At 38.0% G+C, this 19,633-nt stretch overlaps 1 protein-coding gene across 1 annotated transcript in view; it reads left to right on the top strand.

The window, feature by feature from the left end:
• PARP8 (poly(ADP-ribose) polymerase family member 8) overlaps positions 1-19,633 on the top strand; it is a 120,758-nt gene that overhangs the window by 77,485 nt on the left and 23,640 nt on the right. The window contains exons 11-14 of the mRNA XM_075739557.1: positions 1,014-1,139; positions 3,265-3,829; positions 6,080-6,133; positions 6,237-6,332. Of these exons, the coding sequence (XP_075595672.1) occupies positions 1,014-1,139; positions 3,265-3,829; positions 6,080-6,133; positions 6,237-6,332 (841 nt within the window). The remainder of the gene's footprint in view (positions 1-1,013; positions 1,140-3,264; positions 3,830-6,079; positions 6,134-6,236; positions 6,333-19,633) is intronic.

The raw sequence follows: 19,633 nt of genomic DNA, 5'->3' as shown, positions 1-19,633 counted from the left end.
ACTTGGAAGAAAAAAAATAAAAAGCTCCCCAGACTTGAACAGTCTCTTAAAACATTTCAGTCCTTACACTGTCTCTGATTTGTGCACCGGGTAGTTACTAAAGGTTCCTGTAAGACATTTTCAAGGACATAGCTGCATAATTCACAGTTGAGCAGAAGTCAGAATACCCATGAACCCCGTGGCCCCTTGTGGCTGTAGCAGTAGGATATTCATGTATGAAGATTGACTAAATTTCTGATAAAGTCCATACCAGCTTCCACCTTGACTTTATCACTCAAAGACCCCCGCTGCTAGATTAGAGTCACAGAGTAATTTGGCTTGAAACTACTGGAGGTCACCTAGTGCAACCTCCTGCTCCAGGTACCACTAACTTCAAAGTTGTATTAGTTCACTCAGTGTCTCAGGCAGCTGAGCTGTGAAATCTCCAGCCTTGGTGGGCAACCTGTTGTACTTAACCGCTCTTCTTATGGATGTCTTCTTTTTATAGCCTTTATGGTTTTTAGTTTTCCTTGCTACAACTTGTGACCTCTGCCTTTTGCTGTCCATCTCTGGGAAGTTCTGGCTCTGTCTTCTCTGTAAATCCTCTTTGGGTAGTGTAATATTCAACAACCCTGCCTTCATGTTTGTGCCTTAGGAGAATATGCTCCGACTTGAGCAGTGTGGATGCTGTAGCCTACCACTGTAGGTATTGGAGAGACAGACACCTGTCTGACATGCCTTTGAATCAGTTTGTCTCTAGGTCTTCATGAGAGGCATACCTGCATCATTCTTGCAGTGGTTGTTTACGCAGACTGTATTCTCAGTAAGAGTTCCATGTAAATTAGTTTTATGTCAGGAAAAAAAACATTTTTGAGGAGCTGAGGCACGTGATCATCAGTCCACATACGTAACAGATAAACTCTGCCTGTAGAATGAGGGCAGTCACCTACGTGGTGAACAGAGAGACCCTAGTATTAAAGTGAGTATGTTGTGGCTAGGAAAAGAAAATCTTTTTTTTCCTTCTTAATTTGCAGAATCATGCAGACATTTGTTACACAACAGTGGAAGAACAGCAAAGAGAAATCTAATTGTACGCACAATAAGAAGGTGTCCGACAAAAAAGTGAAATCACCTCTGCACATCTTTTCTACATTGCGCAGGTAATAGCAAGGCAAATGAGCTGTTACCATCATATCCTGTTCAAAATCCACAGCAGATTTCACAAGGTGAAATGTTGACTTTTCTCTACAGAGAAGTGCTCTATTTATATCTTACCTCATGGGTTTCGAGTCCTTGCCTTGCATGATGTCAAAAGTGAACTAGGTACTACCGCAGCTTTTAAGACTATTTGAAGGCAAAGCATTTCAGTGCGCTGCTCTCTGAAATAGCCATGTTTCATCTAGAATTGGAAATAATTAATTTTATATTATTTAACTTCTTGTATTTTTATCTTTATAGCTTGGTAGCATTTGACTGTTACTTGAATAACGAGTATAAATATAAGTAATACATACAAGTAATATATAACATACATATATATTATATATATTAAAAAATATTGAGGTTGTCTAGCTATTCTTTCCACAGCAGTTCTTTCCACAGCTGTGCGTATTTTTAATTTTTTAAAACTAGAACGGTCATTAATGAAAGACTGATTTTTAGAGCTGCTGAGCACCCACCCCTTTCCACTGTTTGAGTACATTAATGTTCACCACTTCTGAAATGCAGGCACAGAATTTCAAAGAACAAAGGCATTAAAAACATAAGAAGTAGTTTGTCAGTAGTTAATTTGAATTCATTATGACTTCTCCCAGATAGTAATTATTTTAAGCGTGTGTAAAATCAGGCTCTCATTCTATGTCTTTCAGGAATGTAACTGTTTACTCTAACATGTTTTCCTGCTTAAGAAGGGTTGACAGATCACCTATTCTGTGAATTTGAATTGAATGCTTCTTTGAACATTCCTTCTTTCTGATGAATTTTGCCATTCTAAATTCCATGTATAAAAAAAAGAAGGAGAACAACGATCATTCACACTGAAGAAGAGAGGAATGTCAAAGATGACAAAAGATTATTTGTCTTTTCAAAGGTAGAACAGAAATGTGGTGGTTTAAGTAGAAAGCTTACCCATTCCCTACCATGCCACACACCATTGCCTAGTGCAGGCTGTAGCTTGAGGTTTGGTTTTATTCAGAAAGGGCATACCAAAGCCAGCCCAATCTTTTCCCTCTTGGTTTGGCTGCTGCTGCAGTGCCTGTCCAAAGATGGCTGGGACCCCCTCTGTCTCTAGAGCTCCATTCCTACCTCCTGTCTGCAGGAGGGTGGTAGTTAGCCAACTGCAACAGTGTGTTAGCAGCCTCCATGTGCAGCTTCGACTGTCACCACTTGCTAACAGGCTGGGGAAACCTGCCAGCCTCTCCCCTTGGGGTTTCACTTCTTTTCTAGTCTATCCAAGCCCAAAAAAATATTCCAAAGATTGGGATTGCTTATAAAACATAGAAAAATTACTCAGCATACCTGTTACATGTTCATGCTTTGCAAGGAAGGGCGAATGTGAACCTTACAGAAATGTGACAGTTCACGTGAATGTTGTTTTGTGAAAACCTTTTGTTCTTTTTTCTGCACTCATAATTTAGGTCCCTCACATTCCTTTTTCTAGAAAGAATTTGTCTAGAACAGGAAAGATGATCGTCAAATTGTCTTCCACAAAACACATAGATTATTCTGGGTTTTTTTTAAAAATAATGTTCATTTCAACTGAATTAAATTTGATTTACTGACTGCAAGTTTCACTGCTCATTATATATTCCATTGGATCTGGAGATAGAATTTGTTATGCTGTGTCCTGAAGACAGTAACTTTAATGGGAACATGCCATGATGATTGCATAGGAAAGAGAGATTTTGATAAGGAAAATGTGGTATAATCTTATGTGAAATAATGCAGTTTTCATTTCAAAGATAATTCCCTTAATAAATGGTTTGTTAAGAGACATAGTGACCTTTACAAAAAGCTGTAAGGATATGGCTCTAGTTTCTACTTAAGTATTTGGTTGTCTTTTTGATCGATGAACTTGTGTGTAAATAGGAGTGAGATGTCTGTTTAGTATTGAAAAATTAGTCCTATATACTATTGCTCATTTTCTTAATGTTGGACTGCCTTTATCACGAGTGAAATACATAAAGACACGTGACACTTAAAATTGTTACATATGTGTGATCTTGCTTTACTTGCACAAGATTTTGATTATTCTCCAACTTTGTTTTCTCCTTCTTTATTTTTAAGGTCGCCAAGTTATCCTCCACCTGGCTGTGGTAAAAATAAATCAAAGCTCAAGTCAGAACAGGATGGCATCTCCAAAACTCACAAGCTACTGAGAAGGACTTGCTCTAGCACAGTGAAGGCAGAGGATATGTGTGCCACAAAATCTAATAGAACCTTTGGCCGCTCGTTGTCGAGTGACCCTAGGGCTGAACAGACAATGGCTATTAAATCGCACAAACTGTTGAATCGTTCTTGCTCTGCAGCCGTCAGGCAGGAGGAGTGCATCGCTTTAAAGCCCCATAAGCTATTAAGTAGGTCGTGTTCTGGGGATCCTAGATGTGAGCACAACAGCACCTTGAAGCCCCACAAACTTTTAAGCAGGTCCTACTCAAGTAATCTTAGAATGGAAGAATTGGATGGATTGAAGAATCACAAGTTACTCAGCAAGACTTACTCCAATGCCCCTAAGTCATCCAAAATGGAGCCTTTCAAGGAGTCCACCACAGCAGAGAGCAGGAGGCTCTCTCTTACCTCAGGGCTTATTGGTATCTTAACACCATCTTCATCATCACCTTCACAAGCTGCTGTGCGTAATAATTTTTTTATTCTGCTCATTTTCCTCCTATTATTTTCCAAATGTGCTGTTATGCTTGTTATGCAAAGGCATTAATACTTAGGACATATGTAAGTAAATATATTGGATATATTGAATATATTGGAAGATAGAGCAATGGAGTTAGCTTTTTAAGGAGGATTTAAACAACTGAACATGCACATATATTTAAGTTATAAAACTAGAATTTGCTTAGGTCAAGACAGAGATTTTACATGCCACATTGAATACAACTCAATATACCTGCTGGCCATGGAAAAAGTTCAATCACGCACTTGCTTCCATGCTTCCTTTCTTGCTGCAGGAAGAAGGGAGAGTGTGAGCTTCAGTGCTGCAAAATTGGCTTGGTCACACAGGTCTTTTCTTATTTCCCTGCGTGCTTTGTGGGGGAAGCAACTGTCCATTGGCTTGTTCAGGTGCCAAGTCACCTCTCCTTCTGGTCTTTGCATCTGTGATCGTCATCGTAGTGGAAAGAATGCATTCATGATTCAGCTCACCTCTTGCGAATTTGTGCTTTCTGAAAGGTTTAACCTTCAAACACACTGGTGGCAGCTGGAGGTCAGGGAAGGAATTAGGTCCACACTGGTCCACTTTCTTTCCGCAGAGACACAATCAATTGGGAAAGCAGACGGTAGCACATATTCTTAAATTTAGGAAAGAACATTCAAAATTAATTCTTCTGCCTCTTAAAAATGGCTTTTACACTTTAGAGGAAGGAGTGGGTCTGTTTGCATACTTTCAAGGCACCTGTCTGTTTTTTGTCTTAGATCTGGTGAGAGGCACTTAGGAGACAGTCCTCTCCATTTACTTGGCCTGGTGGTACCTTGATGTTCTTAGCAAGAAAAAGCTGATTCTTGCTTGAAATGCTGTATATATATTCAAAATAGCACACTCTGAAGAATGAAATTACATTGAGTGTGCTATGTCTTATGGTAAATTGGTTTAATAAGCTGTGAGCTATACTCATCAGATCTAAAGGCAGTGATATGCTATCATAACATCATTTATATACATGCTGTGTGGTTGGTTCCTGTAATGTGTGCAACAGTATTAATTTAAGGTGAGCCAACAGACATTTTACTTTTCACTGTTTAGAGATGCATTTTTTTCTCAATCAGCAGAGGATGTCTTAACATAGCAAGACTTTTCTCTCCTGAAGTTAATAGGAAAAGTCCCATTGATTTTGATAAGATAATGAAGGGTTGACTAAGTGGTTTCATTACTGATGTTATCGGCTGATATGGATTAAACGCAAGCCCTGCTTGGCGGTCTATAAAAACTACCAGTAATTTATTATTAGAGTGCATTTACTTTGAGGGAAAATCATCACATACATGGTCAGGTGCAGTTTGAATGAAGTTGGTGGAAGGGCATCAACAGTCCATTTCACATTTTACATGCAGGCACCTACATCTGGCTGCCTAGCTGCAATGTGAAGTCAGTGGAATGTGGAAGTGATGAATCTGGACCCTAACTTGTTTTCAGATCTTAGCTAAAGTGTTTCAATCTCATATATGAATGCAATTAGGATTGTTTCCCAGGAGAAAAAAGTGAAAAGTTGCCCAATTAAGCAGTTAAAGAAATGAAAGGCAATAAGCCTATAAACAAAACTAAAAAAAGCTGTAAATGGAGGTGATCTGACTCTTATTCAAAACTAGGTTTGGTTGAGATAGAAGTCAGCCTAGAGGGAATTTGGTACCCTACTGACTCGGGTAGCAGAAGTTTCTTCTAATTTATGTTGCTGTGTGTTGAAAGGCAGAAAGAATTTGAGTGGGATCTGAGCACAGAGATCTGTTAGCATGGTGCTTACGGAAGTGAGATCTTAGTAAACAGAAAAGATTTTCAGCCATTCTGAGAGATACATTAGTCTTTCAAGCCTACACAGATAGCCCATATTTGGGTAGACAATACACAGTTAAAATTTAATGGAAGTTACCAAATGCCAGGTTATTAGAATGGAATGAAGGCACTGGTGTTTCCATTTGAGATTAAAGTTTTTGGGATGCTGAGATATAAACCCTAATCAGATTTAAGAACTAAAAAGAAATGCTAAAAATCTACCCCATGCTCACTAAAAGGATTGATTATTTGTAATGTCTGGTTTATGCAAATGAGAGATCTTTTTAGGTGCAAATATTGTTTGCACACAAAAATACAAATGTTTTACCATTTCCTTATATTTAGTCTACCAACACTGAAGTTGCCTTAACTTTTTCCTTGCAGCAAAATTATGGTGCAAAATGCATTCCAGTACGAGACCGTGGCTTTCTTGTGCAGGTAGGATGTCATATCTTACCCATTTATGAAACACTGTGGAGCATGAGCTGACTGTTAATTATTTTTAAGCAGATGTTGTTATTCTCATTTTCATTGTTCTCAGACTATTGAATTTGCCGAGCAGCGGATACCAGTACTGAATGAATACTGTGTAGTTTGTGATGAACCCCATGTGTTCCAGAATGGTCCTATGCTAAGGGTAAGTGGATTGCTTGCTGGAATAAACAATGCATTTTATAATGCCTTAAATAGCAATGGACCATACAAACCTGTTGAATACAAAATTATCGAATTATTTCAGATGCGTTTTATCCTAATATCCTTTAGATGCAAAAATGTAATGCATATTAACTACATTTTGCTGTAAATTTGAAAAAATTGTATTGCAAGCAAGGGAGATGGAAATCAGGCTTGTATAATATCAGAGAAACATAAGGGGGGGATGTACTTCACTGAACACTATTGTGCTACAGTAGTCACAACTGAATAAGGTAGAGGAAGCACATTAGAGTGCTTTCCTGGTCCTCTGGAAAAAAAACTTCTTTTAAAAACTTAGGGTCACCTCAGTCCTTGAGCTCTTATCAAGCCATGACCGGGGTATTCAGATACACTGCTGTTACTGCCACAAGGCTGTGAAGTTCTTCTGACCCTTGTTTGCTCATCAGCTGCTGGAGTGAGCCATCCTCCATGATGTGATAAAAAAAAGCAGGAGAAGGAGATGCTCTGTGAAGTGTCTGATCTAGCAGAGACCTAGTCCAGGGGCACTGTTGTGGTTCAGTGTGCCCAAAGTCCAGCCAGTTAGGCAGCTCTTCCTTCCTTCATTCCTGTATAACCAGCAACCAGGAGTTTGCCATGCTGAGTGTTGTACCCTCTTGTGCTGATGGTGAATGCATACAGTGAAAAAGAGTAAGAGTGGTCATGAGAGGCACAGTTTGCCTGGAGCTACTGGATCAGTGCAACTTTGTGAAAGAGTATATTAGAAGAATAAAATTCTTACCTTTAGGACTGATCTTGCAGTTTAGAATCTTTCTTGTTTCACCTGTCCTGAATCCTATGGAAACCTGAATAACTTTAAAAAAATTAAAGCCATGGAAACCTGTTTAATACTAGTGCATGAATGGTCTGACACCTGCCAATTTGTCTACAGTGTGACGAGCAACTACAGATAAATTGAAGCAGACATCATCTGTGATAGTTCCATGGAACTAAATTCATGAAGGTTATTGCTTACACAGTAGCAGAAGTCACCTCAGTGTCATCCCTCGTGACACTCTGGCACCATGGCCAGGCATTCTGACTGCAGGCAGGTTATGCAAATAGGCTGCTAATAGAATTTGCAATAACATCAACATATTCAGTTAGCACCATTTTTAAGGCATGGTTAAGCCTCTGTACTGTTGAAAATTCTATCAGGTATTTTTTTGCCTCTTCAAGATCATACCTACCTTTTAAAAACATAGTCTTCTATCAGCAACAAAACTCTGATTAGAAGACTGTAGAAAAAGCATCAATTCCTTGTTATTCATCTTTGAATGCACTGCTATGGATATTACCTGTGACAGGATGAGATAAGACAAAGTGAGTAATTTTTGGATAGTGAATAAAGTTTGGATAATTTAATTATTTAAATTATTGGGGTTTATCTGTTGTCCATAGGACAAAGCAAACAGTAGGATTTATTCCTGTTCACGCGATGAACTATTAAAAGCAAACAGAATGGAAAGTCATCTGCTCTAAATAAAAAAAACATTATTCTTCTTGCCTTCCTACCTTAGATATTAAAATCCCTCAGAATTACGTTTCTCTGTCTGCAGCTTAAAGAGGGGTCATTTTAGCTATCTGTTTGAGAGTTTGTCAGCGCTTCAAAACAGTGAAGTGCAAACATGTTTGCCACTGAACACATACTCATAAGTGCCTTTGCAAGCAGCATAGCCTAGCAAGCTTTGCAAAAAAGGAAAAGGTGTCCTTATATAACCCAGGGAGAAGGAGGTAGCGGGAAGAAATCTAGCATGCTCTGTGTATGCTTCAATGACTCAATAAGCAATATAGAGCTATTAATGAGTTTTCAGTTTTGTAGAAGGTGAGAAAGGATCTCAGTTTAAATCGAGAATGAGCTTACCAAAGGGTCTTAAGGAACTTTATGCTTCACTCTACTGAGAACTGTGGCAGTGGCAGCCTACAGTAGTCAATTGTAGAGTTTATTTACGTGCTTCAGCTGCGCGCATGCGTACACATACGTACATACATATATATATAATGTGTATAAAGAGAATAAAGAATGACCCAACTGAAAGAGAACTTTAATACTGCTGCAACAGTGGATCTCAGAAATACAGTACTTTGTTAAGCAAAATGCAGGGGTCTTTCATCTAAGGCAAGGCTACATGGAATTTAGCCTTAATGTGACTTAATGGATCCATTTTTAGTATCCATGGCCTTCATAAAGAGCTGTAGAGTGCTAATACTTTTGATACCACAGTAATTTCACCAGGTTTCATAATGAACAGAACCTTGTTACAGTCTGCTTTTATTTTTAGATTCTGTGTCCAGATCCCATTTTCTACAGATGTACATATCTCAAAGGCATTACTTAGATAGGCTCTATCTGTATTTGGTTGTATCACAAGAGATGCCACAGACTAAATATCCTTGGATGGCTCACCAGTCTCTTCCTTTAAAGAATAGTTCCTCCACATAGATGCGCACAGGGCTGTGTCTGGGTGTATGTACCCTTAATGATGAGTTTCCCTTCTGCCTTTTGCAGCTTTTTTCTAACAACAAAGGTGGCATATGAATTGATAAAAGCATAGCAAAGTTATTGCTTGAGAAGTTATTTAAAAATGCATTTAGGCTTGATTTTCTGGTATTTAATGGAGTTTGATGCAATTGCAAAGCAGCCAGTAAGGAATTTGATTCTGTAATTCTCCAGTATGTCAGAACTTTCCTGAACTATAGTGTAGTTTAATTAATTGTCCCGAAATGCAGCTTAAAAAATTCAGCAATTGCCATCACACAATAATTACTTTATTTGAATACTGTTAACTCTTATACCTGGGTGTAATTTTTTGTGCTGGTTATTAATGATTTGCATAATTCAACTGTCTCGTCCTCAGGACAGCTGAAGATACCAAGTGAAACTGAGAGATAAAGTTTTTCCTTTCTGCACATTTTCTCTACAGGCAATGATTTTATCTTAGTTATAAAGCATCTTTAAATCAGTCTCTCTCAGCACAAGCTTTCTTCTTCAGTATTGTGTTTCTTTTTCCTAGATAACTTTTTCTGGGGGCTGTTCTGGTTTTAATATCTATTTAAATTTACTTTGCTTTCTTAAAATCTTGACATCTTCTTTCCCATAAGAGCAATTTGATGACAAGATGTGTCTTTTTATATAGCTTAATTTAAACACTAGATCCACATGGCAGACATACCATTGTGTGGAATATGTCTGTTGCAGAACAATTGCATGTGTTTGGCTTTATGCTTTTACAAGGGACACCTGTCTTGCTCTAGAGCCCACTGTACCAATCTAATGATACAAATGTTCCCTGCTGGTTCAGGGATCCTGTTGCACACAGGAATCTTTGGATGTTGTTAGGCTAAGTCACTTATTGAGGATAGATAAAGATGCTACCTTAGTGACTTATTGAAGATGAATAAGAACAAAATTCTTAGATTTCTCTTGGGAATTTCTTTATGGAGCAAAGTATAGATCTTTCAGAGCAACCAGTTTTCTTTTGAGCTCCAAAAGTTCCTTGAAATACAGAAGACCAGAATTACAGATACAGTTCCTTTGTGTACTCCACAGATGCGTGTGTAGATAAAAACACAGTATGTAGATGGGGTAACTTCAAAACACTCACAAACCTAATGCTCTCACAAGGAACTGCAGCTGTTATTACTGTGAAGGGAAGGGACAAAGGTTCTCTGGAATGTAAGAAGGAGTCTTAGAAAAGTACTATAATGCATCATGAAACTGTAACATTCTTTTTTATAAAGGCCCATGGTCCATTGGTTCATTCCATCCCCTTTTTTAAAAAAATGGTAAAGTAGGCAATGCTTTCCTGTAGGTATTCACACCTTTCCCATATAAGGATGAATGTTATTTTTCATAATAGCATGTTTCTTTAGTATTTATTTTGAGAGCACAGTGAGATTTAATGATAATTTACAGTGCACTCAAAGTTATAAAAGCTAAATTGATGTTTAGAGATACATACTTACACAGAATGCCACTGAAAACTGCAAATTCCCTGAAATCGCTGCATGGCATGATTTACAGTCTTTCTTCAAAGCATAGGGAAAATTCAATGAATACATGAATCCTAAGAAGATGAAGTATTATTTAACCTCTTGCATAACATAGACCATACTATTTCATGCAGTTATTCATAGCAGTGATCTGAATCCTACATATTTCACTCTTCATAGAAAGATTAAGAAACAGCTTTAAAATCATTAGTGAGGGTTGGGATTGCAGCCTTTACATCCTAACAGCTCCCTTATCTCATGTAAAGAATCACAGTGCATCCTCCTGCAAGGCAACCTGTGCTGCACAGCTCTCGGGAGCTCTGGCATCAGTCTCTTCTGAAGTAGCTCTTTGCTCAGCTTTGAAAAACAGTGGGAAGTACAAGGTCAGACACAGGTGTGTGCTGAGGAGAGATGGATCAGGCAGACCTGGTAAACCTACTGAAAATAGTAACAGTCTGCTCATTTGAATCGTTACCCTCCTGTTACTGTCTTTGAATTTGTTCTCAACAGAGTTCTTTAGATGAGTGAGACATGGACTATGATTTGTTTATAATTAATGGCTACATTTGAATTGTTTCAGAAAATAATTTGAAATGCTTTTTTTCTGATATTTTAAACAGTTGGTCTATCATTCACCTATGTGTTGTTAAAGTAGTTAAATATATTATCCTGATTTCTGTCAAGTGACTATATTGAACTAAATATTAGAAGTAAACTTAGGAAATTTTAATGACTTCTGCAAAGCCCATTCTGAAGTATTGAGATACTCTCCCATGGGGCATATGTCTCTAGTGAAAAGCCCCTGAAACTGGAGTTTGATTCATCCACTGGCTTTCACTGGCTTTTGAAAATCTCCAAGGATGGAGACTCCAGAACCTGTCTGGGCAACCTGTTTCAGTGCTTGATAAAGCTTTAGAGAAAGCTTTAATTTTAGCTTTATCTAAAACTTTAGATAAAGGTTAGAGAAAGCTAGTCACATATGAGAGAATAAAAGCACTAATTGACCTCCAAAGGTAGTTTTCAATGATACAAGTTGGTTCGTCTGACTAAAAAATGTATCTTCCAAAGCAGATACAATAATATACTAAAGAAACTTCAGCATTATTTGGTTCTATATTAGAAGGCTATTAACTTTTTTTTTAATGCCATATGAAATTCCTCCTGTTACTCCAGAGCTGATAATAATAATCTAGAGAAGGACTAAGTTGTATTTTAATAATGCAACAGTTTTGCTTCTATAATAGTAGAGAGATATCTTGTTTTAGGAATTCAGCATGTACTTTTATTACAAACATTTAACTTAATGAGATCATGAGTCATTAACAAAAGTGGTTATTATATTTAAGGATCTGATTAAAAGAAGTATAATAAAAATATATTATAATGTGTTATCATATTCAAAGACTGGAGGAAAGCAAATGTCACTCCTCTTTTCAAGAAGGGCAAGAAGGGGAGGACCCAGACAACTACATGGTGTTCACCTCCACCTCGATCTCTGGGAAGGTGATGGAGTAGCTAAGCCTGGAAAGCATTTCCTGGCACATTAAGGACAAGAAAATCATCAGGAGTACTCAGCATGGCTTCACCAATGGGAAGTCATGCTTGATGGACTTGAGAAACTTCTATGATGAGTGATTGGTCTGGTAGATGAGGGGAAGGCAGTGGATATTGTCTACCTGGACTTCAGTAAGGCCTTTGACACTCTTTCCTAAGATCCTCACAGACAAGCTGTTGATGCACGGGCTGGAGGAGGAGATAGTGAGATAGGCTGAAAACTCACTGAATGGGCCCAGAGGGTGATGATCAGTGGCACAAAGTCTATTGGAGGCCAGTGGTGTACCCCAGGAGTCAATACTGGGTCCAGGCCTGTTTAATATCTTCATTAATCACCTGGATTATGGAGCTGAGGGTACTCTCAGCAACTTTGCAGATGATACAAAACTGGGAGAAGTGGGTGATGCTCCAGAGCGATGGGATGCCTTTCATAGGGACCTCGACAGGCTGGAGAAATGGGCTGACAGGAGTCTCTTGCAGTTCAGCAAGGAGAAGTGCAAAGTCTTGCACCTAGGGAGAAACAACCCCAGGCACCAATATATGATGGAGGCCACCAAGCTGGAAAGCAGCTTGGCAGAAAAGGGCCTGGGGGTCCTAGTGGACACCAAGGTGAACATTAGCCAGCAATGTGCTCTTGTGGTAAGGAAGGTTAATGGTATCCTGGGCTGCTTTAAACAATAGAATTGTCAGCAGGTGGAGGGGGATGATCCTCCCCTCTACCCAGCGCTGGTGAGGACACATCTGGAGTACTATGTCAAATTTTGGGCTCCTCAATACAAGAGGGAGATGGAGCCATGGAGAGAGTCCAGCAAAGGGGCCACTAAGATGATAAACCACTGGAGCATCTCATGTAGGAGGAAAGGCTGAGAGAGCTGGGACTGTTCAGCCTGGAGAAGAGAAGGCTCAGGCAGGATCTTATTGTCTATAAATACCTGAAGGAAGGGTGCAAAAAGGATGGAGCCAGGCTCTTTTCAGTGGTACCCACGGACAGGGCAAAAGGCAATGGGACCAAACTGAAACACAGGAGGTTCCATCGAAACATCAGGAAACACTTTTCTACCTTTTTCACGTTTTCTGAGGGTGACTGAGGAGGTTGCCTGGAGAAGTTGTGGAGTCCACATCCCCAGAGACATTCAAAAGCCATCTGGACACAGTCCTGGGCAACTAGCTCCAGGAGAGCCTGCTTGAGCAGGGGTGTTGCACCAGATGAACTCTGGCGAACCCTTCCAACCTCAATCATTCTAGAATTCTGTGATCATATTCAGCTTTTACGTCGTGTAATTTAAGATGTGTGGCTAATATCTTACTGTCTGTGCCTGCCTGAATTCCTCATTTACAAATACTAAAGCCATTAGCAGAACAGCATCATGGAACGGCTTTTAAAGACCTGAGAGACAATTATACAGGACAAAAAAAAATCTTGGAATATATTTAGTAAGGTGGTAAAAAACCCCTCTCTGTATCGATAACTTTTCTTTCAGTCAAGAAGTCTCTTTAGAGTGCCATCTTGTGTTGAAATCTTAGACTGAGGCCTCTTTAGAACAAAGCGGGAAATAGTAAAAAACTCAGCAAAACTAAATATTGAAGCTAGTTTCTTTGAAATTTGTACTGTGGTACAGACATCTCTGCTGTTCAAAGTTTTACCCATAAAATGTGAATGGTAAAATACTGTAAAACAATATTTGAAATACCTGCTGTTTGTATTTAGCTGTAAAAATAAATAGAGTCTGGTAATTCTAATCTATCTGTCTTTATATTAGTAAACTTACATTTTTAGAATATTTTTCGTCCCAAAGTTCTCAGTTATGATTTATTCATTATGAGTGAAATCTTGGCCTCAGTGAGTTCCTGTTGGCTTGAATAGGTACTGGATTTCTCTGTCCTTTGAATATAAGATTCTTAGTCACCACTGAAAAACAGTAGCAATGATGTTCCAGAAACAGTACACCACTTAGGGGTTGGAGGATTTTGAAGTAGAACAAACATCATTGAATTATGGAAAAAAGTGTAGATGTTTAGCCAGACTGGAGTTTAGCCAAGATGCTTGTGGAATTCCAAGATTCTTGTGGAATAACGCCATGGCACTTATTATTATTACTGCACAATATAGGCAGGTTTTACCTCTTTTTATGAAAAATACCTCTCCAGGTACAACCAGGTACTTCAACAGAATGGATTTCAATCACTTTTTTTTTACCGAGAGGGTTAAATGGCTGCAGTACAACTTCTACTGACGCCAAGAACTTACCAAAGTGCACCTTGCCCAGCTAGCACTCCATAATGCCTGTTAAGCTGCCAACTATTTATATATCTGGGAAGTAAAAATATATATCTATGAAAAAAAAAGTATAAGCTGTCCAAGAATGCAGAAAAAAAAATGAAAAGCAGGAAATAAAATCTGAATCAGCCAAAACACAGCAAGTGACATTTCTTACACAGCCTCAGTCTACTCTCATGTTTCTACAGGTGGTGTCTGCTTACCACTGTGGTATCTCCTATGTCTTTCAGCAGCATGTTTCATGTATCCAATGAATATTGTGAGATTATTCAGAGAGCTTACCTTACAGATTTATAGTGAGATGATAGAATATTACATAAATTACTCCTGCTCTTTGGCAGAGTGTATACCTGTATAAAGCTTACAGTAGCTTGACTTCATTGAGTTTGCAGTATAGAATTGACAGAATAGACTATTTCAGTTGAAGGGGCCTACACAATATTATAAATATTTGATTTCATAAGTTTATTTTTAAATATATGTTTAGTATAAAGCAAAAAACCTATCAATAAAGGTTATTAAACTGCAAAGCTGAATTTTAATTTCAGTAAGTCATAGGTTTTAAATCCACTGTAAGCTAGTGCTGGATGCTTCACTCAGAAGTATAAATGATGGCAGAGTAGGCAGATGTGCATTAAACTTGCCTTTCAAAACTATATTGATCATTAATAATTAAAAATTGCTTAAACTCTTAAGCTTGATGAACGTTATGTTACAGTTAAGGGCAATTCTGCATGATTTCAGTAATGATTTAAGTAAATACAGAAATCATACAGTTTGGACTCAAATCATCACCTTGTAATTCTGTTTTCTAGGGTACATATTCCCTAAAACTTTTTATTTTATCAATTTTGAATTGAATTGACCCTTCTGTTATACTTTAGTAAACATAAAAGTCTTAAACTCATAAACGTGCTTTGCTCTAGTCCTCTTACAGAGAATAAGAATTTTCATACAGTGTTTAAGCAGTACGGATAGAAAGTATACAAGTGCCTCATCAGTGCCTGCCTTCCAGGTACTGCTTTTACCTCATGTGTCAGGTCTGTAGATACAACTGAGGTTTTTGCAGCATTTGTTAATTTATGTGAAAGCATGGCTTACAGGTACAAGCTATGAGAAAGCCATAAGAGAGCCTTTCCTACAACTCTGAACTCTGTTTCAGAATTAATCATGTTATTCTTACTGCCTGAATATAACTGATTCTTAGGTGATGCAGACTCAGGTGGTAGAGAATTAGCAACCAATCTTATTTTGCCTTTTCCTACAAATATAGCTAAGGCATATCTAAAAATACATAACTGATACAAAGTGAAATAAACTTAAAAAAATGTAAAGCTCACTTGCAAAAGAGACTTTTACCTACCAGACTCCTTTCATCTCTCCCTCCTTCTCTCACATGCTCTTTCACTTTTTTTGCTCTTTTTCTTCCCCCTTTCCCTTTCTTTCCCTCTTTCTCTTTCCCTTTCTCTCTTTTCCTTCCTTCCTTCCTTCCTTCCTTCCTTCCTTCCTTCCTTCCTTCCTTCCTTCCTTCCTTCCTTCCTTCCTTCCTTCCTTCCTTCCTTCCTTCCTTCCTTCCTTCCTTCCTTCCTTCCTTCCTTCCTTCCTTCCTTCCTCTCCTCTCCTCTCCTCTCCTCTCCTCTCCTCTCCTCTCCTCTCCTCTCCTCTCCTCTCCTCTCCTCTCCTCTCTTCTTTCTCTCTGTTTGTATCTGTCTAGCTACATTTTCAGTATTACTGCTGCTGTCTTATATCCTCACCCTTCTGGTGAATGTAGAGAGGAGAAAGAGAGACGTTCTTCCTATGGAAAAACTAACAACTACCATGGTTGAAAGTAGGAAATAGAACAGAGGTTTGAAGTTAAACCTCATCTCCATGCCTGTTGCTTTCATTAGGAGAAGTGAGATGGTCGCTAATAGTTTCACCTTTACCATTTGTTACATTTGCTGTAAGTCAGGCTATGATCCTTCCCTGAGCTTCTTCTTTTTGGTAACAGGTTTTAGTTGTGTCAGTCATGTTGCAGCCTCATTAGTATCTGTGTGACATCCCTCAGGATACAGGAAAGGGTAGCACATTGCTTATCTGAGCACAGATGCAGCACACATTAGAACGTAGCAAGATAGATCAGTATCAGCTATGAAAGGTTCAGGTTTTTTGAATTGAAAGAATGTCTGGAAAATATTTTAAGTAGTGTATGGGTCCAGGAACCAGAATATGACATAATATTTAGGTGGTTTGCGTGTCTGCCATTCACAGTCACTGCTGTAAGAAGTGACACTTGCATTGTAACAGACAGAAACTCTGATCAAGCCCTTTTTCATCACAACAGTAGTTGGATGGGTGCTACTGAGCATGCAAATAATGGGGGTGGCTAAAGGAAAAGTCTGAAAACCTCAAAAGCTTAAAAAATGCTTTCTGTTTTTGTCAGTGCCTTCTGCTTCCAAGCATTTGCAGTCTCAGGTTAACTGCCCAGCTCTTATTTTCTTCTGGCTTTTCCCCACTGGAATAATTATCCTTCTAAATAGTCTTTCAGTACCAATGATCCTCACTTAGCTAACAGTTTTGTGGAAGTCAATGGCTTTAGTTAATTTTCTCCTTTTGAGTGAAAACTAAAATATATGTGAGACCGCTAGCACCTGCTGTTGTTGAAGAGGAGTTACAGCTGCCCTCTTCAGGCAGTGGAAAACAAAGTTGTCCAGCTAGTCAGTTCTGCGTGCCTTCGGCGTGATGGTTGTAATCTGTAAAGTTCTGCATGCACTTAAGATGAGGTTCATGTTCGGAACTATATACTTAAGTATATAAGCCCTATTTTGTCATGTATATTCCCTTTGAAAACAATGGAAACTGGTAATCTAGTAGAAGTTAGATACTCTGTACCTTTGTGGATATGGATCCACATCCGTAAGAACGTTTCTATACTTTTATGTATGGACACAAAAGTTCTTAGAAAGTTCAGCCTGCTGACTAGTACGTGTACTTGAACCAAAATAAGAATATCCAAAAATGACATTGGAACAACGTAGCTTTTATAAGTGTGTTAGTGTTGTTGCTGTTGTTTGTTTACTGAGGCTAGGGACATTTCTCATATTTATGATACGAGGTCAGAACAAGACTATTCCTGTCCCAAGGGCTCACATCCTATTACAAGAGAAGAGACAAGAGGATACCATAAAGGGAAACACACTGGCAGTATGCAAAACATTAGCAGCAGTGTAAGAGCAGCCTTGAATACCACTTTTCCCATAAAGCTTGTGATTTTCTTTAATCTCTGTCTTCTAGAATTGATTTATTAACTTAGTATGTTTTCATTGGTTCTATCATGCACAATTGCGGACAAACCCAAAATATGGAAATGTGACACTCAATAGATGTGACAAAGAAAAGCCCTCCAAATGTTTGCTTCTTAAGTGTCAGCCAATCTTTTCATTTTGTAGGGAAAGAAAGGAGTTTAAACGGTTAAACCTAACTAATGACTGGAGTAGAGGACAGTGAAATGGCCATACCAACATCTCTTGGAACACTACTAACATTTGTGGGAAATTTAAGTTAAAAGCATCTAATTTGGTTAAATTGGGACAAATTTCAGAAACAGGATCCAGAAGCACTCTTAAAATGGCTGGAGTTTGGGTTAGAAGGCATCAGGGTAGATACATGAAGGCAGGCTATTGAAGTGTCTGTATAGCTACAGGGTTTCAGTTATTTTCCCCATTAGACTGCAGAACCAAAATACTCAGTGGGCATAAAGGTTCATCAAATACATACAATCAGAAGAATTGTATAGACCCTTACACTAATTTCTATTCCTCTTCAGAGCTCAAATATTGCTGTGTTGCTTCTCCTCATATCTACAATTCTCCAGCCTTAAGAGCTTAGCTCCAGTGTCCATCTGAGAGAAGAAAGGCCTTTCAAATGTCAAACATAAGTACAGTGACCATTTTCTTAACTTCCCTTTTCCAGATGCGCAGATATTTCTGGGATCTTAACACAGGGGGAAAAAAGGAAAAAAAAAAAAAAAAAAAACCAAAACCAAAAAAACCAAAGATGACAAATCCTGTATTCCCTTTGCAGTCTTTAAGTCTCAGGATAACTTACTTTGTTGAGGTTGTAAACAAAATGTCAAAAAGAGCTATTTTCTTGACACTTTTCTTCATGGCAAGCATGGCTAAACTTAGATTGCTCTGCTATTCCAGAGCAATCCTTGCTCTGGAATCAAAGGGGGTCTGTGCATACTGTTGATTATGATAGTCAAGGTGGTAGTGCCACCGTGCTTCCCCAACTAAGCAAATGATTTAACCACCTTCTAAATGTGGAAAACCTAAGAATAAGGAAAATAATAAGTACTTTTTGTCTAGTGTGCCATGGCATAGTGAATTGGATCATGTTAGGCTTCATCTGCTGCCTAATGCAATGTAACGTAGCAGATAAAATAAATCAAATGGGTGACACTCTATTAGACTTGAAAAATGATAGCTCTTTTAAAGCAGCTGATGTGAGAATATGTCAATGCAGCAGATTTCAGATGTTTATTGAAGTCCTGAATCTTTGAAACCCAGCAAATGCATATTTTAAGGGCTATGAAACAAGTGACTAGAAATACAGCAGTATGCTTATTACTGACAAAGCTGTTGCCTGAAACAGAATTTAGCTAAATCTTATGTTTGCTTTGTGTGCTCAATTCATTTTTTCATTTCTGCGAGTGCTTCCTAGAGACTTTGGCTTGAACTTTAAAGTGTACCACTATGAATGCTGTAGTGATTATTGTTGTAGCTAGACTCATAATTTTTAGTTACAAAAGTTCAGTAGTGTCTACCAAAGATAATTTTAAGTTTCACTCAACTAGAATTTATGAATATGGATTCAAAGCAATAGTATAAAAAAAATTTTTTTATTGTCTTCAACACTGTAATAAAAAGTTATGTTTACTTGGGTCAATTTTAAGGAAAGTTTTAATTTGCGTTTCTTTCTTGTATTTCTTTCAACTGTTTGTTCATTTTGAATGCTTATAACAATTCACTGTGTAATTCATTACTTGAGCCTTTAAAAAGTTGATCTGCTAATTATCATTCAGTAAATAAGCATAGAGTTGCTGTAAAGGTTGTAACCAGTTAGGAAGCCTATGAAGTCATGCATATTCTCTTTACTTAAAGCTGTTCTTTTTTGTTTCTGCTTTGTTTGCTCTGTGAAGGCAGAAACCTCAATTCTCACTCAATTTGCAGTTTAAATAAGTTTTTTATGTGATCATTGTGATGGTATTGTGAATTAATTATTTCAAAAATATAGGCAAAAAACTGGTTCAACAGCAAGTTTTTTTAATTATTTTTTGATATCTGAAAAAAGAGTGGAAGCATCTTACTTATTTAAATAACATGTGGCCTTCCCAAATACAGTGTTTTTTCTATAAAAATATAATGCATTTTCTTAAAGTT

This window comes from Balearica regulorum, chromosome Z (genome assembly GCF_011004875.1).
Source record: "Balearica regulorum gibbericeps isolate bBalReg1 chromosome Z, bBalReg1.pri, whole genome shotgun sequence".
NCBI classification, from domain to species: Eukaryota; Metazoa; Chordata; class Aves; order Gruiformes; family Gruidae; genus Balearica; species Balearica regulorum.
Note: the sequence above shows the minus strand (reverse complement) of the source record. Positions and strands in the feature narration are given on the sequence as shown.